The sequence below is a fragment of the Cygnus atratus genome, chromosome 1, assembly GCF_013377495.2.
Source record: "Cygnus atratus isolate AKBS03 ecotype Queensland, Australia chromosome 1, CAtr_DNAZoo_HiC_assembly, whole genome shotgun sequence".
NCBI lineage: Eukaryota > Metazoa > Chordata > Aves > Anseriformes > Anatidae > Cygnus > Cygnus atratus.
In genome coordinates this window covers 187,378,444-187,405,822 of record NC_066362.1, presented here as the reverse complement: position 1 = coordinate 187,405,822, position 27,379 = coordinate 187,378,444, and the positions used below count along the sequence as shown (strand labels likewise).

Below are 27,379 nucleotides of genomic sequence, written 5' to 3'. Positions count from 1 at the left end.
GACACCAAAACGTTATGCAAAAAGAAGTTGTTTGCTGTGATGCCTGTGGGGAAATGCTGTTGTCCCTACCACACAGAAGAAAGAAAGAGGGGCAGCACAAGATAGCCAAGGAGCATCTGCACCTCCCTTTGAGCTCAAAGGCCTGTGGTTGTGCAGCATGGTGGAATAGGGAGGGTTTCATCCTGGTGTGAGGCTCTTTTCTCAGGTGACAAGATATAAGATGTGAGGAAACGGCCTCAGGTTGTGCCAGGGGAGGTTCAGGTTGCATATTAGGGAGAATTTCTTCACAGAGAGGGTGGCCAAGCCTTGGAACTGGCCGTCCAGGGATGTGGTGGAGTCCCCAGCCCCGGAGGTATTTAAGGTGTGTGTGGATGTGGCACCAAGGGACACGGTTTAGTGGTGGAACACAGTTGGTCAGGTTGATAGTCGGACTTGGTGATCCTGAACGCCTTTTCCAACCTCTATGATCCTGTCACTGGTGCACGCTCTTACAAAATTATTTGTGAACTTAAAACTCAGGCAGCGCCAGCTCAAGTCGGGAGGGGATGGATAATTTTCAAATGGCCAGACTGGGTCAAGCTTGTTTGACTTGAGAGCTGAGCTGCCATGACTTGGGCAGTGCCCTCAGGGTGGCTAGAGATGCAGGCCACAGGGCACGATCCGCGCTGGGCCGGCACACACAGGGCTCCTCCCAGGGAAAGCTAAGGTGATTTATGATGACTTTGTGACAACAGACACATCAGAAAGGCCCAGTCTGGTGCAGTGCTTTATCTTGCAGGGTGTAATAGATCCTGTACAATACCACACAGTTTGGACACTGCTGTGCTAGGTCTTGCTCTCAGATTGCACGCAGGGGAAGGAACATTCACACAGCACAGACGTGGCACCAAGTTTACGTAGCTTTCATCTCCAGCCCTTCCAGCTGCATTAGGCAGTGGTCAGTGACCTAATCCTGCTGCCACTAACTGGCCAAAACTCGAATTAATTTCAGTCAGGCCTTAGGATTGGGAATAACTGTGTGTGTTTGTACCTTGGTCTAAACTCAGGGGATGCCAGAGTCACTCCTGCGTTCTTCAGTCATGAAGTGGCCATTCATTACCCACATCATCTCCTGTCCACAAAGAAAATAACATGTTCCTAGATGAGGAAGCTTTTTTTCCTCTGGTAAATTATTAGCAATGAAACTACAAGCTGCTGCTTGCCTTGTGCTTTCATACAGCAACGTGAAAACCTCGTGGGCTGCACAGCATGTCTTCAAAAACCAAACCTCACTTGGTAGGAAAATCTGGGCTGAAATGACAGAGGAACAGCCAAATGTAGCAAAGGCTGTGGTCAAAAGAGAAAACAAGCTCTGGAACGTGTTTCTGGTTTCTGAGGTTCGTGCATTATTCCCTGAACTGTAGGGACTTACCTTGTCCTCCAAAATGCTGCATTTTCATGATCAAATCACTCTCACCACAAGCTCTGCAGGCTAGATCCTGACTTTAGGTCCTGTACCATTCTCACTGATTTTTAGGAACAAATCCCTTTGACAATGTATTTACACATTTCCTTCCTTTTGATGTGAGCAGGAGTGTTACACTATAAACTACATGCTGACAAGGAAAAAATCCTCACTACCAGCCCAGGAAACCCAACACTGGTGATATTAGTGACAGCAGCTCTCCATGCATCTACAGAAGGTGACTTTTGCACACTGGCTGAAGCACTGGAAGTGATAAGGCCACAGATTTTCTCTGTACCTGCCCATGCTCCCACCTGTGCACGGGGGGACCCCTTCCCACCACCCGCTCAAAGCCACTCCTGCCCTGCCCAGGCACTGGGAATGAGTCCCGGTGATGCTGGCTGTAAGAACAAGCTATCGGTTGTTGCCTAACCCATTTTATGCCTGCTTTAACTCGTGTCATTTCTTCAAATTCCTCTTCAACTTCCCTGTTTCCACAGCCATTTGCTTGTCACGTCTGAGCTGCGTACCGCCGCCGCAGCACACGTCAGCGGGGATGGCCCGGCCACCACGGGGACTGCTGCAAGCGTTTAGGAAATGAAGCCAGGAACGCTGTGAGTCCTCGGCCATAAAAAACATGCTGCAGGCTGTGTCTTGCTGGGCAATGTTAGTTCCCAAAGCTGTTTTTCCCTAGTTGTCATCATAAAACCTCAGTGAAACCACCTACGAGCTTCAGAAGTTGTGTGGGGGAAGGGGTGTACATTGAGAGTCCGTTGTTAAAGCCTGCAGGGCCTCTGCTGCTTAAATTGGCTTGTCCTGGTAGGACTTTGCTGGGCTCTGTGGGACGGTCAGAGAGCCAGATCCAAGGAATCAATTCATCATCATTTTCTCCCCTGAAAACAGATGACTCAGCCAGCAGAACTCTTGAACAAAGGTGTTTGTGCTGGGCTCCTCGCTCTTTCATCTGCCTAATTAGAGGCCCGGAGGTCTGTTTAGCGAGGCTGCTCCAAGTGCTAGGTAGAGCTGAAAGCTGCTGGCAAGCCAGCATCCCAAAATACAGAAACAGCACAACCCGAGCGGTTTTACGAGGGCGGTTGTCAGCAGCCGCAACACGTCTGCGTGCACAGCACAGCGGCACGGCGCTTTCGGAGGATGACAAATGTGTAGTGTGCCTCTAAACCAATTCTTAATCGGCTGATTCATAAAGACATGGGGAGGAAGCACACCCAAACTGAGCTCCCTGCGTATTGTTAGTTTATTACTGCAATCTCACCTGTCTACAATGTGTCCCTAGACTGATGGCAGCACGCAGCTCGCCCGGTCTTGACGTCAGGTTGTGGATGGTGTTGATGGCTCCTGGTGGACGCAGAAATCAGGCAGAGATGTGCACATCCTAATGGCACAAGGGGAGGCGGTAAGCAGGACAAAGACGAAATTGAAGAGAGAAGGGATATTTTCCAGATGCACTAATTACAATTAAAAGTAGACAGTCGGCTCTCTCAATCAGGAAAGGAGACTTCCAAGAGCCTGAGTCGAATTTCTCACTCCTACACCCCCCCAAAATCAGTTCCTGCAGGAAGAGGCAGGGCCTGGCAGAGACAAACCACATGTGTTGGTGAGAGGGCTGGCACACGACATGGCAGAGCGGGTGGCAGCTGCTCCCCGAGGGCCAGAGCACCAGCCGGCTGGAGGGCAGGAGGCATGGAGCAGGGAGAGGAGCGACCCTGCCAGGGTATCTGCCTGATGACTTCTCCTCTAAGTCAGCTGTAGTCACGGTCATGTTAGTAGGTAGGGGGCAGGACTGTGAAAAATACTTGCTTTTGTCAGCTCGATGCAGCGCTGAGGAAGGGCTTCGGATTTTCTCTTCACCGTGCTGGAGACATGGAAAGCTTGCAGATAAAACAGGAAGGCGTTTTGCTTGGAGGGTGCATCAGGGTGCACCCTCCAAGCTCTCAGAGGGTCTGGTGGAACAGGTCTTCACAGAAGCTTTCTGTTCAAACACATTTTAGGAATCAGGCCTCTAAATTAAAGGCTTTTTCTGGCCACGCCATGTGCTGTCCTGGCCAGCGCTGTGAGCCAGCTGCGGGTTTTGGAGCTGACTCCAATCTGATTAAAGCTACTTGAGTCAACTAACATGCTGCTCCCAGGTTCATACTCAATTAACCGTGACCAGAGTAGCTCCTTCAGATGAGAGGGTAAACGAGAACTGGGCACCATTAAGACATTTGTGCTGCACTTATAACAGCCCAGCAAAATACTAGAAACACTACAAAAACCAGCACAGCCTCTTGCCCCAGATTTTAGCATGTAGATTCATGAGCAGGCACAAAACACAAGTGACATTTTCAGCCACAACTGGCCAAACGGAGCCAAGAGGATTTGGAAAGAGGAATTAATACCAAAATGAACAAAGCTAAGTGGGAGACTCTCAACCCTAACCAGGTAAGTGTTGCAGGGAGTCACCTTCATCAGAAGGGATTTTTTCTTTTCAATTCTAAGTCTAGGCAAAAGCATTTTTGTTCCTTTGATGGCTGCATTGTCCTTTTTCTCCTTCCACACCCTTCACCCTAGTAGCTCATTACATACACTCCTTTCACCTTGCCTTAATTAAGGATGTGCAAAATACCTGGGATGCTGGTGCTGAGTTCCTGGCTGAGCCTGCAGGTATGAACAAGTTACTGAGTAGAACTGGTTAAATATGTTCAAAGAGCTGTGTCATCTGGTAGGAACAAAACCTTTCTGTGGGAGCAAGAGAAGGAACATTTTGGCCTCTTATTTTCAAAAGTAAAGCAGAAAGCAGAGGCAAAGCCAAACATGTAAGCTTGACCCCAGACAAATTGTTTTGCTTTGGGGCGTTTTGTGATGCAGACAGCCTTGGGTTTGTTTCCACCCCGAGACAAACCAAACCTTGAAGCTGGAATTTCTGCCCCAGACTGGAGCTCAAGCCCTTCCTGCTCCCTCCACTGCCTGGTGTGGTTTAATCTGTCTCTGCCTGCCCTGAATGAGGGCGATGCTTGCACAGCAGTCAGCCCACTCACTGCGGCCCTGATGTGGTGGCACCAGCCCCACATCACCGTCCAACTTCATGCCGTGCTCCCGTGGGTACCTCTGCCCTCCTGCTGTGGAAACACCACCCTGATGCACCCATTTCAGGTGCTTTGAAGTGGTTCCTCGCCCCTGCACAGGGTGACAGTCCTGTCCTTTGGCCATGGGGAAATCTCTTGGGGTGAGGAGGAGACCGAGGCTTGAGGGCTCTGCGATGGGGACCCAGCCAGTTTGCCCTGAGCAGCGTGAATACAGCCTAAGGACCCCAAATGGTCTCGGCAGCACAGATAGGGACAGGGCTGACTCTGGTCTCTCTCTGCCCTAGGGCAAATGGTCTCACCTTCATGCTCCATCAGGAGAACCCCTTCCTTCCCAGAAGCAATACGAGGCCTGGAGGGTGCTTGGGAAGGCTCACATGAAAGCCACGCTGGCTACCTTATCTCCCCCTTTATAAACCAAAAAGCCTATGGACACTACCTGAGGAGCAAAACCTCCTCAGTAACCTCATTATCCCGTCGTTTGGGGAGTTTACTGTAAAACATCAGGCTTTGGATCTTAATTTGCTGGGAAGTGCAGTAATGCAGTTAGCTAGACTGATAATGAACTGAGTTGTGTGACTGCTTCAGAGGAGAGGGGGACTTTGCTGGACAAAGACAAAAGGAAAAGGAAGAAGAAAAAAGCAAAATTTCCCTATCAAGAAACCCAAATTTTTCAACACATTAGTGATAGAAAGTTATGAAAGTGTTTCATTTTGTTTCTCATTTTGATCAGAGGCAATGTTCAGTTCAACCTCAAATATATCCCTATCTAAAAAGGACCTTTAAAAAAATAATAAAATGTATACATATTTTGAAGCACATATTTGGACATTTTTCTTTTCTAAGTAGCATCTTCACTGTCCTTTTTTTTTTCCTTGTGTGGCTCAAGCAGCTCAAAATCGGTTTGGGGAAACTCTCCCAGAAAATGCAAGAGCCCCATCAGGATGCTCTGCAGCTGAGGCCAAGCTCTGGCCAAGCCTGGCATCCCACACTCTTCCCACCTCCCTGGGGCCCAAACCCAAACCTTGTTGATGACCCAAAGCAACCTTTTTTCTTGGCACTGCCACCCCTGCTCCCAGCTCCCCAAACCTTTGCTGTCCACAGGCTGCTGGGAACCAGACAAAGCTCTGGGTGCATAAGCCCCATGAGATGCACCCATGGGCGAGGGGCCCTCCTGCCTGCTGGTGGTGAACACTGGCCTTTGGGGGCTTGCGGAAGTTTTGCGCTCTGTGAAATGAAAAATGCATTTCTCTTGTCACTAGATGGCTCTATCTGCTTTCACTACACACACACGATTTTCTTTTTACATCCCCAAATCAGCGGCTTGTAGGGTCACAAGCCACACCATGGGAAGGTAAATCTCTGGTGGGTGGGAAAATTCACCTGGGCTTGGATGACGGTTTTCATTATATTCCTGCTAACGTCCCTGAATAAAATGAACACTTGTGAGAAATCTCATTTTGAGATTTGTGTGAAACAGTCCCCTCGGGGACAAAGTCTGGGTTTTCCTCCAGCAGCCCTTGCACTTGTGCAGATTTGAACCAAAAAGGGAGGAATTTGGATGTCTGGTGGATGTTTAACTCGGGTGCAGACTGGTGGAGAGTCAGGAGCTGCCTCTTCTTTGTCCTTTGTGCAAAGGTGGACTGGCTCCCAGCACAAGATGAGGTGACTCCAGCTGGTGGGACCATGCCTTCCTTGTGTGCCACTGGCCACCACCAGAGCCACCTGGCCAAGGGATCCTGCACGCACACCAGCAGCTACCTGGCAAATGCACACAAACTATCTCAGGTTCCTCTTCCTCTTTGCTGCCTGGACTTCCACCACCAGCTGTGCTTGTCTCTGCTGCTCCAGTACCAGGTGGTAACACCTTTGGCCCAGAGGGCGAGGAAGCCTGGACAATTCACCAACATCTGCACCAAGCGCAAATGGCAGCAGTAGGAACTGCCTGACCAAACCTGAGTTTTTCTATGAAATCACTGGGAAAGGGTGTAGATTCCTCTACAGACCCCGAACACTTGGTATTTGTGGATAATTTGGGATCAAGCATTGCACACCCCAAAGCCAGGAGTTCTGGAGCAGACAGGCAGCCCTGTGCACTGCGCTCTTGCAAGAGTTTGTGTTTCAGGGAGGAGGAGATGCTTCTGTACAGGGGGAGTGTAGGGAGGTGGGTGGAAGACAAACCCTTGCTGTACAAGAGGCAGAGGGCACACACTGAAGCCCTGGGGATGTCTGAAGTCTCAAACACTCAAAGTGTTTTCAGATTTGGATGTCTCCGTGTAACTAAAAAGCTATTGCAGGTCTGATTTTGGGCAAGAAAGAACATGAGATTATTGCTTTTCCAAGGAGAAAAACTGTATGTTGAAAGAAAATACAACATATTCAGGGGCTCCACTGGCTGTATTGGCTTAAGGCTGGGTATTTTATCAGTTGACAGATCTCTCAAGTGTATTCAAGAGATGTTTGAAGCAAAATTCCTACCCGGAAAAAGTTACTATCTGAGGACGTAATCCAAACCTGTTAAAGACTGCGAGCAACTCTCTACTGATTTCAAAAGGATTTGAATCAGGCCCTGGGGAACAAGTCCTTCCTCACATCAGCAGCTTCGATGAGACAGCCCTCGTAATGACAGCTGCTGGCAGGGCTGTTTGCAAGATCACAGCCTCCGCTGCACAAACGATACATGAAACTAGTGACCGTGGTGGGAAAGGAAGCAAATTTGCTTATTTAGATAATTAACAGGCATTTGAGACAAGCGTTGATGCATGACACGTTACTGGCAGACTAATAATTCTGTCTGGTGAAGCAGCAATTATTATAATAATGTTATGGTCCACTAAAATAGCCATCCCATAGCAGATGGGGGAAATGGTGTTTCTCCTTCTTCCAAGTAAACAGACTACGTGCTGGAGAAATGCCCTGAGGGCACAGCTAGGGGAGGAAGGACTCCCACAGCTGCTGTGTGGCAATTTCTGTTGTAACCGGCCTTCGGAGGATGCCTGGTTTTTATGGCTGCAGGTAGCTGCAGGCATAATTTTGCACCTGCAATTTTGGTTGGACAGATAACCGCCTTCCTTATTGACCCATGCAACTTGATGCCTCGAGAGGCCTGCGTTGTGAGCACAAATAACTGTGACTAATTAAAAAAGGTACCACCTTGAGGACAGACATGATTCTGGGCATTGTGTCCCTTCTGAAAATCAGACGTGCCGTGAGCCAGGAAAGATCAATACCCCTGAGATATCCTTTGGGCAGGCAGCTCCTTCTTGGAGTTGTCCTGGAGCAACTTTGTTCACAGCAGGGGAACACAGAGGTTCAATGGAGAAGAGAATCTGGTCCATTTTGGTTTAACTTGGTCTTGTCTGATCTTGTCTAATGGCTGTGCAAGAAATTTTGTTCAAGGTCCGACTCCTCACCACACAAAATCATCAGGGGCAGCCGATGGGAGGTTGGCTGGGAACAAGGGGCTCCGAACTCTGCTTCACACAGCTCTGCCCTGCAACTTCGCCGTCGTCTGCAGCCTGTGCCCTCTGCAAACAGGAGAGAAAATAAGGCAATGAGGATTTCCTCTATTTTTTCTGTTGGGGGATCAGTCCACTGAGAAATTCATTAAAATCTGGTAGGCCAGAAATAGAAAAAGCATCAAGTGACAAGACAATGCTCTTACAGAAATCAAGTCTTCGATAGCTTTACATGCTTCTTGAGCACAGGGGAAGACAGTCAATAAAGTTCCCCGTGGCCTAAAAGCAGAAACATCTGTCGGAGTCAGCTTGCTAGGCTGAATATAGCAGCAGGAAAGCCCAACTGATTAACTCCATCCTCTTCCTAGCATGTTTTTGTGGCAACCAGAAATCCCCAGAAAGGGCTTCTGAGGACATCAGCACCAGTAAAAGCCAGCTATAATTCTGTAAACAGAGAGATCAAGGGCACGTTATTCCAACTGCAGTATACCTCTGGCATCCAGGTTGCGTAATTCACACCTACTGCGTCTGCTCTCCCTTAGCTGTGGGATAAGCTTTAATTTAGGGAGAGAGGAAGAGCCCAGGCTCTGATGGAGGAGAGAATAAAACTGATGTTGTGAGGAAGAAAAGAGGGCTCCTTGCAAATAGGCTGGAGCCCTTAGGACCTTGCAAATAGGCTAGAGCTGGGAGGGGGAAAGGACAGAGAAGATTAAAGCAATATAGTGGATGCAGGAGGCACTTCCAGTGTGGCCGGGCTGATGCTGCTCAATGTGAACAACCTCCTCTCATCCACATTCACCCCGACAGCGAAAGCAGCCAGCTTTCTGGGGCTTTCTCTTGATCGTTTTTAACATTTTAGTCTTCTTTCATTTGTGTTTTGAGTAATCCCATGGGATGGAAATGCTTAAGGATAACAGCCTTTTCTATTCTCTCCTCGGCATCGACTTCAAGTCTGTTATCAGGTGACAAATTTGTCCCCCACAGCATGAGGGAGACTGCCTTCTCGGTGGCAACAAAGGATGACCACTTGGCAAATAAAAAAACGTGACATTTTATGGATTGTATTAGGGAAATAAATATTTCCCATCACGAGCATGCCTTTTTTTCCTCCTCAGTGGTATATTTCTGCAATACACAAATGTATGTATAGCTCAATTAGAAAAAATTAAAATTTATTATTTTAAACAGTACTAAGCAACCTGGACACAGTTTAAAGCATTTTAATCACATATTCTTTTTTATTTGTACAGTTGAAAAATAACTTCAGTTTAGACCTTGGCTTAACATAGCATTTAATAAGTTTCTTCAATCCTCCCATACCTATTTATGCAAGGAACCATTATTTTCACTGCTACATTTTCGACAGACATAAGTAGTTAATCCCACCATTTTAAAGAAATTTCAAGAACTGGAATTTAAGTTGTGATGTAGCTAATTTCCTACAGCCAGGCTCCTGAAGCATGAGCTTTACTGACCACTCACCGTGCAGTATTCTTTGTTCAAATTATCCAAATTCTGCCTTTTATCAAGCATGAAGCCTTCAAAAATGGTCACGTTTACTGTAAGCTACCTCTCAACTAATGAACTGTTATAAAACTGAGGAGAAGAAAAATCAGATTGCTCTTATGTTCAGACTTTGTCAACACAGAAAAACGTAAGGAGAAGTGCCTCACTGGAAGTCTCTTCATCACTGCCCCCTTTGTCAGCCTTGAAGGACACAACAGTTCCAACAAGGCATTCAAGGCATTCACACTAAATGTGTTCCAGGAGCACCAACATCTGGGTAATGTTTTGACATCCATTCAGCTGAAAACTTTGGAAATCATCCTGAGGGTATGAGCCTTAACATTCCTATGCATTCCCAGTATTGCCAAAAAGGAGCATTGTCCTGAAACCTTGTAGCTAATCAGGAAAAATTAATGAAAACTTCTTTCACAGCTTTTGCAGCCAAATAATGATTTTTCTTTGACACCACGTCCTGCAATATGCTGTAGATGAGCTGAACAAATATGTAGGAGGAAATATTTGTTCTGGTTTTCCATGAACTTCTAGCATCATTAGCTGCAAATACCATACACTGTTAAAGACAAAACATTTGATTGCAATACATTAATTTTACCTTTTACAGCTTCCTTGCAATCTTGGAAATGATCAGACAGTGGTCTATTCCCTTCTCAATTGTGGAAAAATGAACAACTACCAAAAAAACTTTGTTGCTTCTATGCTTTCAGGTATCTATGGCCTAGAGTGGAAAAAAAAAAAAAAGTCCTTTTTGGCTAAGTCCTTGTTTTCTCTGCAAGAGAGGATCTAATATATTGTTGGCATTCACAAAGGTCTCTTCCTACAAAGGTGAATTGTGTTACCTGTAGGTGGATCTGGGAAATCTACACCTTTGTTTTTTGCAATCACATAATCCATTGGAGTGATTATGGATTGTACTACCACAGGTTCCTGTCACATTTGCTATAGTGATATTTTCACATTCCTGCTAAGAACAAGTTCAAAGTTTCACCTTCTTAAGAAATGTTCAGTGGCTTCTTTCTCCATTCTGCTTCCATCCTCTCTTGCACATGACAGGTCACGTTGCATAACTGAGAAACTTCTCCACAACCTGCAGAAATTTTCCTGCCAGCTTTGTCGGATTTGTTGAGCTACTCAACACCATTTGTCCACTTACACTGGAAAGCAGAAAATCTTTTTTTTTTAAGGCACGTGTCCGAAGTTGTTGCAGGATTGCTGACAGTTCAATTGCAGTCATGGTCACCAGGTAAAAACACACAAATGGTGGTTAATGTCACTCAAGTCACCGCCACTCTGCTTCCCACCTCCACTGGGTCTGACCAAGCCACCTTCGACATGATGCCTCCAACAGCAAGCACTTAGCTTGCACGAAGTCTAAAGGAAAAAATCATCTTTCAGTCTGCAAACCTTCTCATGTGGGGGAATCATTCCTGCAATTCCCGAGCTACTCTGTAAGTACATTTAAAATATCTATCATTTTAGTACACATTGAAATAATTTCTGTGCAATTTTCATAAAGAAACATAAAATCTTTGGACTTCAATGGTGCAACATAAAGAGAAATGACTGTTGTCAGACATAAAGTCAGTATGACTTTAACTACTGCAGAATGGCTTGGTGAGAAAATGAAAACGCCTTTGGTAGACAAAGATATGCAGCCCATTCACTCGGAAGGCCTTTGGAGGAAAATAAATATCCCCAGCCCCACGTGCAGTCTTTCTGAGATTGCTGCTTAATTCTGGCTAGATTGTGATGGCTTAGAGGAATAGTTTCAATCAGTCTGAGGGATTACTACCCTCTGGGTTGTGTGTGTATGTGGGGAGGGGAGTTGTGTGATGTTTTTTTCTTAAGTGAAAGAACTACCTCAATTCTCTGTTTACTTTTCTTTGTTTGTTTGGTTTTGCCTCTTTTCAGCTTGCAGATTATTAAAATTTATCAGTAGAGATGTGGTCCTTGTGTTGGAAATTTATATCTTCAGATGTTCTTTTCTCCACTGCACTTGTTTACCTATTAGAAGTCTCTAATGATGGGAACTGTGGAAGATCTCTCCCACATGTGAGATCAAACCTCAGTGGGAACCCACTGCTCTTTCCAGCTCTTCTGAAGGACTCTTCAAAATCCTCCCTCTGTAGTTACCTCAGAAGACGTAAACAGCATAACACAGTGAAAATCCCTCGGGCCTGGAGTCCTCCTCTATTTATATATATCCAAAATGGTGTGAAAAGTCCCCAAGGACTCTGCTGAAATCTCTAACTGGGGTGACCAGGCCCCCCAGAAAGAGTTGGCCAACCATCGTGTTTCAAAACCTGATGTACATGTATTGCTCGCAAAATGCTGTAAAGCATTACGTAGAACAAAACCCAATGTGATGAATATTTGCTCTCTGCATAGCCAGTAGTGATATTTTCCAAAGTTTTCTTCCTTGCATGATATTTCTTCATGTGTGTTAGACTGAAGTAATAGCATGTTTTAACAGGCAAAGTCTCAAAAAGGAAAAAAAAAAAAAAGTGGCAGCTTTCAGTTCCAAGTGTTTGGGTTGGTACTTGTAAAAACTGAGATGTTTTCAGACTAACTTTCCTTCCAAAAATAAGGTGAAAATAAGCTGCATTTCTTGCCACTGCTTTGTGAGGGTCTGATAGATTCAGCCCTCTGCTCAATCCTGCTGCAGGTGACCAGGCTCAGAGAGGTCCCTCGGGGCCGTGGGGATCTGCTGCTGGCCGGGCAGGGACTGCTCGCTCTGCACAGCAGCTGTCCTCCCGTAGCATGCTGTGCACAGCAGCTGGGTGCCCCGGCCCTCAGTACCCAAGTGGTCTCACCGCATGTGTCCCCTCCTCTCCCCTCCACCCCTCAACTCCTGTTCCTCATCTCCACCTCTCTCTCCTCTTCCCATTTCCCCAGCCTGCTCCGGGCATTGCCATCAGCTCAGGCTTTCCCAGCTCTCAGGACATGTATGAAGAAGAAGAACACAAGTCCTATGGGGAGGGGCTGAGGGCACTGGGGTTGTTTGGTCTGGAGAAGAGGAGGCTCTCCTTATTGCTCTCTGCAACTGCCTGAAAGGAAGGTGTGGGGAGCTGGGGGTCGGCCTCTTCTCACAGATAACTAGTGATAGGACTAGAAGGAATGGCCTCAAGTTGCACCAGGGGAGGTTCAGGTTGGAAATGAGGAGACATTTCTTCTCAGAAAGAGCAGTCAGGCACTGGGACAGGTTGCCCATGGAGGTGGTGGAATCACTGTCCCTGGGGGTGTTCAAGGAAAGGTTGGACGTGGTGCTTAGGGACATGGTTTAGTGGGTGACATTGCTGGTAGGGGGATGGTTGGACCAGGTATCTTGGAGGTCTTTTCCAACGTTAATGATTCTGTGATTCTGTATTTCTATGACTGGGAGTTTTTCGCCCCAGGATGGTTCCCTTTTCACTATTCGGTCTTGGCTCTCTGCCCATATCCCTCACTCTCTGGGTGGGTGGGTGGAGGGGGGGTAACAGCAGACAGTGAGCATCTCCTGAAGTAAATTTAGTGGCTCAAATACTGCATATCAGAGCAGATGACTCAATAGCACGAGTTAAGAAACATGAAGATGGCTTGGCGAGGTCTCGGAGCGCCCCAGCTTCGTGCAGCCCCACATCTTCTTCCCAAAGGTGTGACCTCCAGCTGCATGGGGACAGAACATGGCCAAGGGTGACGAGCCACTGGCCCCATGGTGTCCTGTACAGCGGAGACACCTCCGTCTGGGCTGCAAATACCTAAATTACAGGGCAGGTGGTGGGAAGAGTGCAGGAAAGACAAGTGCTCGCCTGTGTGAGACTCCCCCACCCCAAACCACTGTCTCGCAGAACCACCACGCCTCGCCCTGCCCGCCCGCCCTAGTGGCGCACCGCGCACGCGCGCGGCGCCGCGGCCATTTCGTCGCTCGGCCGTGGCGGCGGCGCGCTCATGTGACCCTCCCGCATGGCCGTGGAGGGAGCGGCGGGCGCGTCCCCGCCCGGCGGCAGCGGCGGCAGCAGCATCGGGAGCGCGCCCGCCGCCCGCCCGTTCATCTGCTCCTTCCCCGGCTGCGACGCCGCCTTCAGCAAGGGCTGGCGGCTGGACGCGCACCTCTGCCGGCACACGGGCGCGGTGAGGAGCCTTCTCCCGGGGCTGGGCTCCCTCTGCCCGCCGCGACGGGTCCCTGGGTGCCGGGGTGTGGGGTCTCGTCCCCGGTCCCGTCCCCGGTCTCGTCCCGGTGGGGTGTGTGGGCTCCGAGCCAGCCTCGTCTCTTGCAGAGGCCGTACGTCTGCGGGCACGAAGGCTGCGGGAAGGGCTTCACGAGGGAGTTCCACCGCGCTCGGCACCTCCTCACGCACACCGGTGAAAAGCCGTTTGAGTAAGGACCGGGGGCTTTTCGGGGGGGATTTGGGGGGTTCTTGAGGTGGAGCGCGGGGATCCTGAGGGAGCCGGGGGGTGGCACGGGGGCGGGACTTAAGTTGCGATTATCATGTTTCCAAACATGAAAAAATGCGTGTGAGAAGGGTGCCAGTGGCATGCATCCCTCTTTCTGCAGCCTGCTGCCCCTTCTTCCACGTTGCCTTTTGTAGGTTTGGTCTCACTCGGTGGCTCAGTGGGAAGCTGGTCAAGTATGATTGTCCTGCCTAATGCAGGGGAGCCCCCCGTTAAAGGATGGACTTGATGATCTTAGAGGTCTTATCCAACCTAGATGGTTTTATGATTCTGTCTAGCACTGATCCATACAGATGCTTACAGGAGTGGGCAGATCTCTCCCTAGAAAGGAGAGGAAAAGAAAGAAAAGCAATCAATCCATATTACTTAGCACTTAATAGCTGCATGCCGTGGACTAAGATTTAGAAATTCCTATATGTTTTATTAAAATCCTTTCCTCTTAGCATGTTTGCCAGTGGCTTTTAATGGTAACAACCTCTGGCTTCTCATGTCTTTAAAACAAATTTTTGTGTTTAGGCTGTGAGTTTAAGTTGTTCTTCCTGTGTGCCTCTTGTCCAGTGATCAGCGTGTCTGCTTAGTGTACAAAATTTGTGAGTGATGATAATTTAGTCTACTTGCAGGTGCACAGCTGATGGATGCAATCAGAAATTTGGAACAAAATCAAACCTAAAGAAACACATTCAACGCAAGCATGAAAATCAGCAAAAGCAATATGTAGTGAGTAATTAATTACTTTTGGTGTACTGCAAAATGAAGGCTAAACAAGCTCTTCTTAGGATATCTAGTGCAATACTTATTATTACACAGAATTTGTATGTGTTCAAGTACCACAACTGAGATTTCAGCAAACACAGGTGGACTGGGCTGTCATTGTTTGGCCTCTAATGATAACTTAATTTCCTAAATAGTGCGACTTTGAAGGCTGTAACAAGTCTTTCAAGAAACATCAACAACTTAAAGTTCACCAGTGTCACCACACCAATGAACCTCCCTTCAAGTAGGTGAATAATTTTACTAATAAACTTTAGAATTCCATTTAAATGCTGTAGATGAAAACATGTGCCTTCTCTCAACCTTTTCATAGATGTGGCATTTAATACCTGAAAAAACTTGGATGAACGTAGTCGTGATTGCCAGTACGTTTCTTGTGCTAGTTCTTTGCTCAGTAGTCTGCTTTGAGCAGCCATCGTGGTGCACTGTAACTTCAACTTCCCGTTTATTTTATTAGTATTTATTACAGGTTCACAGGAAAAACCAAACAAACTAGTTTTGAATTCACGCGTTCTGAAACACAAACATAAAATATTGCGTGGTAATGAAAAATGCAGTTACCTCTGTTTTCCAGTGAAAAGTAGGAACTTGGCTAATGCTGAACTGAGCAGTGGCTTAAAAAAGGTGAGAGCCTTGGACACCAGTCTGAGACACTGCATGGCAACTCCATTATTTACATCACACGTTAGTACAGATCTTCTGAAAGAGTCTTGTGTTTCTTACAAGTGGAACACTTCACAGGAGTGTTCCACTTAAGTGCAGTAGCGTGGCTGGGTCACCAGTACAAAACGCTGTTGGTACTCTGCTATTGCTCTGACTGCTGGATTTGTACAAATCTCTTCAACCTTCCACTTCCTATCTCTCTGGAGAGCTGGAGTATGAAGGATATGAAGCTTGATTCTTTAGCTAAAGCTTAATTTGCTGTATACGTGGGAAGTACTATGTAAATTACAAGGGGGGAAATGGAACAAATCTCTGGGCAAGGGGAAACTTGGGTTATTTTGCACACTTTATGCCTGACTTAAAAAATGTGGATGCAGTGCAAGAAATTAAACCAGTACACTTCATACCTAGATGTAGTCATGAAGGATGTGGAAAGAGCTTTTCTACTCCAAGTAGACTAAAACGGCACGAGAAGATACATGAAGGTAATCCAGTTTTTCTTCTTACTTCTATTATGTTTTAGCAAAGGAAAATGGACTTTTTCTGGTGCGGATGGTATGCGTGGACGTGTGACAGACGTGAAAGTTTTCTGGGCCTAGTGATCCAGACAGACAAAGTAAGAATATCTGTTTTGAATGGTCAGCTGGGATACAGTTGCAGGACACTGCAGCTTCAATTGTGATGTACTTGTGGCAGGCTGAACTGAGCTCAGGATGCCTTTCAGTTATTTATTTTTCTCCTGATACGCTTCCTCGTCAATAATCCATCTCCTGGAGAGAAGATACGGACTAATGGTTAAGCCTGTTAATGGTTAAGCCTGTTTTGATCCTGTTGGTTAGGAACAATTCCCAGTTCTGCCACAAATTTCTTATGTAACCTTGGCAAAACCACACAGGCTTGCATATTTAAAGATGTTAATGTATTTATGTGAAAGGTATTTAAGTGGAATTGTCAGGAGGTGGTCATACAGGTGCTTGAGCTTATTCTGCTACACTGCAATCCATCCTTTTAGTATTCCTGTCAGTTAACTTGCTTTCCAGTGCTAGTAAAACACTGTGACTAGGAAGAATATCCAAAAAGCTACGACTTGTACTGCATTCCTTTCTTAAGACAGGGATTTACTTACATTTCTTTGACATTTCCAGTCAAAGAACAGTATTAGCTTTCTGTGGTTCATTTAAAAGACATCCTGTCTGTTTGACAAAATGATAGTCTCTTTATGCTTGAGTATTACTGTATGGTAAAGTTCTGTTTTTTAATGTGTAATACAAATATTTATATGGAAATACATTATTACAGTTATATACTTGAATGAAAGTATACGGCTGGTGAGAAAGTAGTTTTTCTGAAGACAAGAAGAGGTAGAGCCTCATAAAGTTGTTTAAATTGGAAAAGACCTCTGGAAGTCATCTGGTCCAAATCCATGCTTGGTTAGACCAGGTTGCTCAAGGCTGCATCCAGTCAGGTTTCGAATGCCTCCAGAGGCAGGGATTCCACAGCCTCTCTGAACAACTTGCATCCGTTGCCTTCTGTCCTACCTTGCAGTATGGGAGGAGATGAGGAATATTTGCCTCTAATTTTCAAACAGTGAAGGTGGAGTTTGCCCTTGTAAAAGTGGACAGTTTGCCAGACCCTTTGTGATTGTAAACAGCTGTTGTCTCGAACAGGCTATGCATGCAAGAAAGAAAACTGCTCATATATCGGAAAAACGTGGACTGAGCTTCTGAAACATAATAAAGAAAGTCATACAGGTAATGTTACAAATGCTTCAGTAAACCAAACTTACTTTTGAAAGAATAGGAAACAAAATACTCATTTGAAAAGTAATCCTTGCTTAACTTGCCCCCTTGTCATTGTACCTAGACAAACTTGTTTACTAGCACTCTGTTGGTAAAATGATTGTTAGTCTGGCCTTGAATTGATGAAAGTGTTACTCAGTATTGCTAGCTTTGCTTTGTGATCCAGTTAATGAGGAATTGTATAATGTAGGATTTTGGATCTAGATAACTCATACTTTGTTATTCACTCCTCATCTGTTTCCTATACTTCATATGAGTTTTAGCTTAGTGGTAGAGGTTTGATTTTAGGGTTTGATTCTAAGCTCCTGCAAGAAGCTGTTAACTTACATTCTGCTTCTATGTCTCTCTCTCTCTCCCCCACCCCACCCTCAGAGCCAATAGTTTGCAGTGAGTGTTCGAAAACTTTTAAACGCAAAGACTACCTCAAACAGCATCAAAAAACACATGCTGTGGAGAGGGAAGTCTGCCGCTGCCCAAGAGAAGGATGTGGGAGAACTTACACAACTGTATTTAACCTCCAAAGCCATATCCTCTCTTTTCATGAGGAAAAAAAGCCATTCTCTTGCGATCATCCAGGCTGTGGAAAAGTGTTTGCAATGAAGGTATGTATCTTTACGCTGTCCTGATCTGAATTGCATAATCTGAAATTAAACTCTTTCTTTTTTTTCCTTTGCAACTGTAGCAGAGCCTAGCAAGGCACATTGTTGACCACGATCCTGAAAAGAGAAAGCTGAAATTAAAAGTAAGTTGTACGCTTAAAGAAATCCTCTCATCCATATCCTGCCAAGTCACAGAGGAGGGTTAACATTAAGTGTTTTAGAATGTGATTTCAAGTGGGAAAACAGGCCAGCTATCTATTTAATTTGAGGGATTCTTGATCTTTTGGAAGTTCCTTTAGAAGTAGTGCTAGCCTTTTAATTGCTTTTTCTTCTACCTCCATTGTTAGTCTTTGCACCATAAGTATGCGAAGCTGCTAATTCTGTATTTGTTTCTGCCAGACGAAGCGTTCTCGTCCTAAGAGGAGCTTAGCCTCTCGTCTGAGCGGATACATTCCTCCTAAAACGCAGCCAGGAAAAGGTGCGGTTGTGACAGAGAGCAAGACAGTGGATAAACCCGTGGAAAATGAAATACCAACTGTTGAAATTCTGACCCTCCAGTAAAGGTTAATTGAGACTATTTTCTTTATGGAATGACCAGTGCAAAGCTCAACAAAAAAAAACCACTTTATTTTAATATTAAAATTAATATTGTTTATACCTCTTCATAAAGTCACTGAGGCAACTCACTTGACTTCTGATCTTCATTTCCATCTTGGTTTACTGTACTGTTTTTCTGCTTTTCTGCCTTCTGGTATGCTTGCAACTCTTTGTCAGACATATGTCTCAAAATACAGGTACCTGTGCCTTCTTTAATAGCTTTTGGCTTGGAAAGGTAAGTGGCTTTGTCAGACACAGTCTCCAAAATCCGATCAAAAAGGATGAACTGAAAAGAAGGGGAAAAATAGGGCAAAATGCACAAACACGGGTAGAAAAACATTTCAAGCTGTTCTGTTAGTCCTGGTTTGAGCAGTTAACTATGAGCTGAGAGTTCAGTTTGATAAATTTAAATTTTTTAATTTAAGGAAAACCAAAATCTGGACTGGCATGAAGTGTTCTGTTACCTCCCGTACCCAGTTCTTACACATGATGCCCTTTCTCTGTAAATTCAACTTCCTACAAAAAACTTTTGTTCCTTTCGAATGAAGTGGCATCTCATTTTTTTACCAGCAACTAACTGGAGAGAATCAACAAAGAAACCCCAATTCACTGCACACGTTAAAAGAAAAAAAGTCTTCGGAAAAAAGCCATTTGTGCAAGTGACAAGTCTGAAGGCCCTGCAGTTATACTACTAAATTGCTATTCCAATAGCTTTGAACACAGCAATGGAAAACTAACCTTAGCCACAGGATGCACATATGAGCCTTCAAAAGAGCAGTTAGGTTATTGAAATAATCCAGCTAAAATACAATATATTAAAAACCTTACTGCAAAATATCCCAGTATGTGTGCCGGCTTAAGGCATAGATGGGAGAATTTTACCAGCCCAGTTAATAAGGTAGTGCCGCAAAGAAATAAGAACTACTTAAACTGCTGTCAAGACCAGCATTACCCTGGCGTTCTTAACAAAGCGTAGTATTAGAATAGACTATATGGGAGTGCAGTGGTTGAACAGATGTAGCAACCACTGCTTTCATGGGACCTAGACCTTCACTTATTTTAGCAGTGAACAATATGTTAGAAGAAGAAGGTAGTCCTGTAGAGGGGAAGCTAATACCAGTACACCTACTTAATAAAATTGACCGTCCACTTACCATGTCTGTATTGCTGTCTTCTGCTTGGCGGATGGTAACTTTAACGTGGTACTTCTTTTCAATCCAGTGTGCTATCTGCTTAGTCTTGGTCTCCAAGTCGTTCTTAGCAATAGCTGAAGAAAAGGATAACTCCTTCTGAACTAGCCCTGTTTAAAACAGAACTAAGATTGTGTTGGCATAGCATATGACAAACCTGTATTGCTCTTTCAACAACCTGTGGTGTTTTTGCTTAACTCCCTTCCCCGTGTTGATTTCTCATAGAGTATCCAGTCTCATTGTGTCAAAATTCACCCTTGGTGGCAGTGGCTAAATTCATCTCTCACACTCACTGCTGTAACAGGAAGACTGGCTGCATGTTTGGGGCACGTAGGAATGTCTCTTCAGGGTCAGAACATTCAAGTGTTTTTATTTCTACTGCAATTTTGTTCGTACCACCCACAATGCAGGCCTAACAGACAAATAGGTAAGCACTGGATCTGGACTTTTAGGACAGTGTACAAATTCCTATAGTTTGCTTGTGATGTAGCTGAATGTGAAAGCCTTAAAACTGGGCACCTATTCATCTCAAGCCCATTTTCTTACGTGGTAAAGTACAATATTAAAGTGGAAGTACAAGACCTTGTAATACATTTAAACAAGTTGGTCTCTTCCTCCTTCAGGATTCTTCAAAGTAGCTACTATGTGAATAATCTTTTTGTATCTTATGGAGCAGAAAAAATCACTACCACAATAATACTCTCTAAAATGATACCCAAAGCACAGGTACCCTCCTTAACCTGAGGGTAACAAAAGACAATAAATACATGGTCAGATGCCTTTTTTAAAACTTTCTTCCCGAACTCAGTTTGTTAAACTGCTGGAGCAGACAAACCCAAGACAAAAAAGCTTCCAAAATGTTCAATACTGGAAAAGTTGTTCTCTTATTCTGTAAAAGAATTTTCTCCTAGTAGCTCTAGTAGCAGCAGGCCAGGAAGAGAAAGTTTCATGATTACTGGTGGTGAAACTAAATTTGTGTATCTGGTGCACATAGTTTGTAAAAACTGACATTTATGCCTTAATAAATGAACAGAAATTCAGTGAGTCTTACAAAACCAGAATCTAGTTGTATTAAATAAAAATAGTTTAAAAAAAAAAAAAAAAACAGCTGATGCCAAAATAGTAAATCCTGAGAAGGCAATAGAAGGCTTCTCTGGAGAAGACTAATCCAAAATTTTATTTTCACTAGTGCAAATCCTTAATAGCATGGACTGCAGTGACATTGCTTTGGATTTACACAGATGCAAGTAAGAGGATTTAGTCTGCTGAAACCATTTTTAGTACAGCATTTTTCAGTGTTCATTGTTGTAACGTTAACAATGTATGTACCTGTTTTTGAACTTGCTTTTTTCTTCTCTGCACGCTTAAGCTGCTCTTCGTGAATCTGCTGCCCAGTCATTAGCCTGTACACAGGAGGTTCGACATTCTCACGAAGCAGAACTAGTTTCAGGTTGTGCTGATCCATAAGTCTGAGTGCATCTGCTCGGTGCATATTTCCTAAGCTCTCTCCATCCTGGTTGATGATGTGCAAAATCCGATAGGGAATTCTTCGCCCAACGCTTCCAAACGCTGTTTTCCGTTTTGGTTCTCTGCGAGATTTTTCAGCTGTACAAAACGGTTGAGCAAGTCCAAACACAGTTGTCTTTCCAGGGTCAGGTACCACCATGCAGAACGGAGAAAAGATTCCCTTTTGTGTTGTCTGTGTCAGGAGAGTACCAAAGAATCTTTTTGCATATCCCTTCTCATTTCTGGTTGCTTGACATAGAAGTTTCATCACACAAAAGGTAGTCATTCTGAGGAAGCAGGGAAGAAGAAAAAACAAGTTAACTTCATCAGTCAGATTCTTCTACTTGTCATTAGACCTAACTCCACTAAACTCCCAACCGTTAAACCACTCTTTGAAAAAGGTGTATAGCATTGTTACACAGAACGAGCAATCAACAGTAGTTTTACAATAACAAAGGGGGATTTAAACCAGAGAGAAAATGTGACAATGGAACGGAATGTGCAGAATTGATGTTATATTTAGTATTTTAACATTTGAGCTTGAATATCAACTTCGAAGACTCCAGAACTTCTAGTTCCTTTCCCCTCTGACACAGATCTTGTCTGTGTAGAGAAATTTGCTAATGGTTACAAGGGAGAGTTCTTTGTCAAATAAAAAGGCTTGTCACACTTCTTCATGTATTTTCAGTCCAGATTGTTTTCATGAAATATGCAATGCTAGGACTTCCTTTTGCTTCTTTGGAAAATACTGTTCAAGCCACATTGCTTCAGCCTCACCCTAATCACTCAGCCTTCCCAACATCTATTGCCTGACTCTGCTGCTGTGTTTAAGGGTTTGGAACTTCAAAATGTCATTTTATCAGGCATTTAAAGTATCGATTGCCTTTTCCATTTTCCACAAACATTAAATTTGGTGTGGCGTAATCCTGTTTATAATGAGCTGAGCTGATTTTTTCCAGTTAACAAAACTAGATTTCTCACATACAAATACATGCACCTAAACAGCATGAATTGTTTGGGAAGTGCAATATACTGTTGACATTTCACCAGCACCATCTAGTGAAAACACTGATGCTGAGATTTTTCTTCTTGAATGATGTTGAAAAAAGCTTTCAGGAAAGAGGGAAAAATAAAAGCACAAGGAAGACTGCAATACATGGGACAGGAAATAACCAACAAATTCATATGCCTAGAATCCCTATAGGCAAATTAAAATTTAAATGAATTTTTACAGGCATCTATCCTGGCACAGTATTAATGAAGTTGTATGCTTTCAAAACAAGCCTCAAAATAGACCAGTGCTTGAAATTTGAAAACTAGTGAAATTGTTCTTTAGACATGTCTTCTGTTATCCTTTTTTCCCATTCCTGCCTGATTCTTGAAATCTCCCTGGCAATCTTAGTGCACCTGACTGTTACTCTCATTTTGTTCCAAACCTCAGAAGTCATCTGCTATCTAACAGCTTCAAAAACTTTAGATGCAAAGAGCAAACTGGAGTATGATCTGCAGGTTTGGTATTCCATGGTTAAAATGCAGCAAGTACAGAGAAGGCCGAAGATGATACAGGAACAAGAGCATGTCTTGCCTGGTAAGCTGGGAAGAGCATGACTTCTTTTGCCTAGGAAGGAATATGACTGCACTCTGCGAGCATACCTACAGATGTATAACATTGTGTAAATGTGTTTCCATGTGCATAGATATAAATATGTCTGCACACACATATCTATGGAAAGATGCAAACAATCAGCAAGCATAAGGAACTACTTAAAAGTATAAGCACTGTTTGGAATAGGAACAACTAAAATGACCTGCCTGGGAACAAACTTAGCCTAAAAATGGGGAAATTCTGCATCCTGGAACAGACTTCCAATTTTAGCAGCAGGGACAAAGCCAATACAAACTGCCCAAAGCCCCATCCAGCCTGGCCTTGAACACCTCCAGGGATGGGGCATCCACAGCTGCTCTGGGCAGCCTGTGCCAGGGCCTCACCACCCCCTAAGGGAATAATTTCTTGCTTATACCTAATCTAACCTTCCCTTTTAGTTTAAAGCCATTCCCCCTTGTCCTACCACTACACCCACTGACAGCATTCCTGCCCAGCTTTCCTGCAGCCCCCTTCGGGTACTGTCAGGCTGCTCCATGGTCCCAATTATTAACATGATTTCACAAAGCACTGCAGGCTGTCAGAGGGGCGGCATCACTTGGGTGCATTACAAAAAGCAATAAATCCCATTTACCCCGCGACCCAAGGCTTCGGCCCCAGTCACCAGCCGCCCCTACGGCCGGGCAGCAGCCGTGTAGCTCCGGGAGCCGCCGGCCCCGCTCTGCTGGCCGCCTGCCCTTGCCTTTCTTCCCCGTCGTTACGTGCTGCCGTTGAGATCCGCCAAACCCCTGCCGAGAAGGGCGCTTTCTGGGGAGAAAACGGCGCTTTTTGGGGAAAACGGCACCGGCTGTGCCCGGTGCGCGGTACCCGGTATCCGAAGCCCGGTGCCAGCCCCGCGGTCACCCCTTACCTGGCGGCCCGGCCCGCCGGGACCCCGGGGGTCACCTCCCCCCTTCCCGTCACCCTTCCCCTTCCTCCTCCTCCTCTTCCTCTTCCTCCACCCTCCACGCGTGCGCCTGCCCGCCCCCTCCACACCCAACCCGCGCCCGTGTGGGTTCGAGCCTGCAGAAAGCGGCCCTGAGGGAGGCCCCGCCGCCCTGCCTGCTCGCAGGAAATTTTTTTTTTTTTTTTTTTTTTCAGTTTGTGCCTTGGTTGGAAAAGCCCTCCAGTATCATCTGGTCCAGCCATCCCCCTACCACCAATGTCACCCACTAATCCATGTCCCTAAGCACCACGTCCAACCTTTCCTTGAACACCCCCAGGGACAGTGACGCCACCACCTCCCTGGGCAACCCGTCCCAATGCCCGACTGCTCTTTCTGAGAAGAAATGTCTCCTCATTTCCAACCTGAACCTCCCCTGGCACTACTTGAGGCCATTCCCTCTAGTCCTATCACTAGTTACCTGTGAGAAGAGGCCAACCCCCAGCTCCCCACACCTTCCTTTCAGGTACCTGTAGAGAGCAATAAGGTGTGAGAAGGGGCTGGCAGTTGTGTACAAAACCATAAAACTTCACTAAAGGAGTTCAAAATCAGAAAATCACATTACCATATTCTCATTAAAACATCTTGTCTGCAGTAATGGCCATGGAAACCTGCCATTAACCAAGTTACCTGCATAGGTGGTAGTTGGTGTTAACAGCCGGGCTGAGACCTGTAGGTTTGCTTGTACTGTGCAAATGGTTCCTGCTTTTTCCATCCGTTAGTTCAGTTCTTGATTTTGTTCAGACTTTATGCCTTTACGATTGTAAGCATTTTGGGAACAGGGATTGCTATCCAGTATAGCAGCAGAGCATCTAACAAAAACAGATCCTGGTTTGATGCTCTTGAAACAAATAATTGAAATTATATAATATCCAGTTGTGGAGAGTGTAAAATTCCACAATAAGGAGGGAAAAAAGAAAGTTTTATGTGGCTCTTTTGTTGGTCTGGAAATCAAGTGTGGTATTTGAATGACCGTGAGGGGAAGTTTTGGCAGATCCGAATCCTGGAGATACTATTTTTCATCTTCAGACTCTGCAATATGCCTTGGAGGGGAGCTGTTCGGAGGCCTGGGCTGCAGTTAGCTCCTGTTGCCTCTCTGAGAACCGTCCCCACAAGACAGATAATTTTCAGCAATGTTAGTAGGAGCAATAAAGTTAATAATCCTCCTCACTGTGATAAAAACTACCTGCATGATGGCAAGATATTTCAGAGCAGAGTATTTGCATTCCTTCTCTCTGCCCTTTATTTAATTCTGTTAAGTTTAAGCTTGATGTTTGTTTTACTTCATGCCTTTCTAATTAAATTTAGTCTGCCAAGAAATAGTGCAGCCTTCTCATGCTGTTTGTTCTCAATTAACTTGATCTTTCTGGGGGCTCATTGTACTCGCTCTCCTTGTCCTTTGTCTCATCTGTTTACCCTGTAATAGTCCAGGGGCTGTGTTTTATACAGTGCCTATCACAGTTGGGACTGCAGTCTTAATTATCTGAAAGACACTATCAGAATAAGTTCATTAAATAATAACTTTCTTCTTTCTATTTTGTCTGATGCACATCATCCTCTGCCTACCCCAACAAGATTCTTAGTCATTTATTTACTTGTGGATTTTTTTTTCCTTCTTAAATCTGCATCTGGCTTTTTTTTTTTTTTTTCCATTTGACATTTAGTTTCCCAAGCTAGTTAGCAAAGTCACTTTAATTTCTTTTGTGCCAAATCAAGGCCTGTTCTGCTCGTCCTCATGCCAAACCACAGATAATTCATGCCACAGAGAATTCAAAGTGGAAGTGTATGAGAAGGAGGAAGGGTGGTGGAGGGAGGGATTGCTTGCCCTTGTACATGAACAGCACCAGCACAGGTGTTATCAACATGCTCTTGCAACACTCACGATGCTACCGGGAAGCTTCCTTCATACCCACAACTGATTTCTCGGGGACTGAAAGTTTGACTGTCCCCTGAGGATGTGGGAAACTGGTTCCAGTCCTTCAGTCTTTTGGGTGGGTCTGGCCCTGTTGCCATTTGCTCAGCATACGGTTAGCTGTTAGTGATGGCCAGCAGTGAGAATGCCCTTAGCTGAATGACAGTGCTCACCTAGACACTCAAGGCTCTGGTACTTATTTCCATTGAAACTCCATCGTTCATTTTGGGAAGGAAGCAGTGAGCTGCTGGAGCACCATGCGTCTGCAGGGGGCTCATACCTGCTGGCTCTGAGCAGAGGATGGACCTTGCAGTGGCACACAGTGAGCATCTTGCTGCTTTCTAGACCGGAGCTTTTGTTCTCAATACTTTGTCCAAAACATTTCAAGTGCCAAACAAGATCATCAGGAATTTATTATTGATATTGCTAGTTTTATGCAAAGCCTGGGGCTCTTGATCATGGAGCAGTTCCAGAGGGTGGGACAGCAGTTTTTCCAAAGCTGTATTACTAAATCTGTGATTAGCCTCTTGCACAGCTGTGCCTGCCAAAATACCACGCATTTGCACCCTGCGCACCTCTGTTTTCCTGTTTTTCTGCATAATTCCCTCCTCCACAGAGCATTTTGGTGGGAAAGCTTTGGGAAACTCCGAGAAGGTGTCTTTCTTCTCCTCTGTCCTGCTCTCCAGCATCAGCTTGCACAGCTTGTCTCCACCTTCCTGCTTCGCTACAACCACGACCACACGGCTCTGCAGCCCTGTTTTGCAGAGGGGCTGTACCTGCTCCTATGTGCTCCTTAGTATATATTTTCCTGTTAGTGTTCACAGAAGACTTTGTCACATAGCTTAGATGAAAAACTCCCTTGTTCTGAGCTGAGCCCTGCCTTATGCTGCAAAACATGTTGGAGTAAATGCATATTTAAAGGACACAGAAATTCTGGGTAAGTCGCAGGTACAGATTCCTGGGTTCTGCAGGAGCTCATTTACTCCTTTTTCATGCCCAGCTTTTGAAAGCTGCTTAATACGCACACTTCTCTATTTTGATTCTTACAAGAGACAGCAAAAAATTAAAGCAAAACCAAAAATTGTGTAGAATCATAAATGGTCACTGCTAACTGAGCCCTGTGCAGGATAGCCGAAAGAGCTAAAATTTTGTTTGGTAGAAATCCGCCTCTGTTATGTGAATTAAAATAAATCTTTTGAAGATGCGTGCTCTGACATTAAATTGCTAAGACTGATTAACTGAAGCCAGGCAAGGAACTGTTTTTTTTTTCTCCCTGAAAAGGAAGGCTGACTGAATTTATTAAAATGGTAATCATAAAGCAAGCCTGGGTGTCCCTGTGGCGAGATACAATTAAAGTTAAAACTTCCCAGTGTAGCAAGTTTTTTAAATGCCTAGTTTTACATCTTGACTGTAGGGAGAGGAGTTTCCACTGTACATCTAAGACATTGTTCTGCAGCCTTTGCAAGTTGCTGGGTTCAGCTGCGAAGATTTTAAAAGCTGCTTTTGTTGGCAGCCTAGGACACATCCGTGACCTTATTAAAGTGGAAGTGAAAGCTCTTTTTTTTTTTTTTTTTTTTTGCAACAGTAAATCTACTAATTTTACAGTCAGTTGAACAGCAATAGATTAATTTGTTTAAAGTCTGCATTCACAAAGAAAACGTGAACTTCGCTGCCTTGAATACCCGAAACTACAGTGCGATATTTAAAGGGTAGAAACTATTACAACTTGCCTAGAATGGTCCAAGCAGTTCCCTGTCACCTGCTTCTCAGCACAGGTGCTGACCTCCCCGTCTATTCTATCCCTCCTGACAGACTAG

At 45.0% G+C, this 27,379-nt stretch overlaps 2 protein-coding genes across 3 annotated transcripts; one reads left to right on the top strand and one right to left on the bottom strand.

The window, feature by feature from the left end:
- Window positions 1-13,382: 13,382 nt before the first annotated feature.
- GTF3A (general transcription factor IIIA) lies at window positions 13,383-20,889 on the top strand. Of its 2 annotated transcripts, XM_035542620.2 has the most exons (10): window positions 13,392-13,619; window positions 13,766-13,866; window positions 14,561-14,657; window positions 14,849-14,937; window positions 15,786-15,859; window positions 17,042-17,125; window positions 17,546-17,775; window positions 17,856-17,915; window positions 18,172-18,335; window positions 19,785-20,889. In XM_035542620.2, the coding sequence occupies exons 1-9, from the start codon at window positions 13,452-13,454 to the stop codon at window positions 18,331-18,333; spliced, it is 1,065 nt and encodes a 354-aa protein (XP_035398513.1). In that variant the 5' UTR covers window positions 13,392-13,451; the 3' UTR covers window positions 18,334-18,335; window positions 19,785-20,889. The 2 variants fall into 2 exon arrangements, with proteins under 2 accessions (XP_035398512.1, XP_035398513.1); XM_035542619.2 differs by lacking the exon at window positions 19,785-20,889 and having other exon boundaries at window positions 13,383-13,619; window positions 18,172-18,458.
- MTIF3 (mitochondrial translational initiation factor 3) lies at window positions 18,443-21,351 on the bottom strand. The gene is made up of 3 exons (XM_035542622.2): window positions 20,889-21,351; window positions 19,524-19,669; window positions 18,443-18,655 (listed from the first exon to the last, which is right to left on the bottom strand). The coding sequence occupies exons 1-3, from the start codon at window positions 21,349-21,351 to the stop codon at window positions 18,443-18,445; spliced, it is 822 nt and encodes a 273-aa protein (XP_035398515.1).
- Window positions 21,352-27,379: the final 6,028 nt, after the last annotated feature.

Excerpts from the sequence above, each read along its gene's own strand:
- GTF3A (XM_035542620.2), top strand. The coding sequence starts at position 13,452 with ATGGCCGTGGAGGGAGCGGCGGGCGCGTCCCCGCCCGGCGGCAGCGGC. Across the intron at positions 13,620-13,765 it reads TCTGCCGGCACACGGGCGCG|AGGCCGTACGTCTGCGGGCA; the intron begins GTGAGGAGCCTT and ends CGTCTCTTGCAG. Across the intron at positions 14,938-15,785 it reads ACCAATGAACCTCCCTTCAA|ATGTAGTCATGAAGGATGTG; the intron begins GTAGGTGAATAA and ends CTTCATACCTAG.
- MTIF3 (XM_035542622.2), bottom strand. The coding sequence starts at position 21,351 with ATGACTACCTTTTGTGTGATGAAACTTCTATGTCAAGCAACCAGAAAT. Across the intron at positions 19,670-20,888 it reads AAAAGCAAGTTCAAAAACAG|GGCTAGTTCAGAAGGAGTTA; the intron begins GTACATACATTG and ends TGTTTTAAACAG. Across the intron at positions 18,656-19,523 it reads AAGACAGCAATACAGACATG|TTCATCCTTTTTGATCGGAT; the intron begins GTAAGTGGACGG and ends CCTTCTTTTCAG.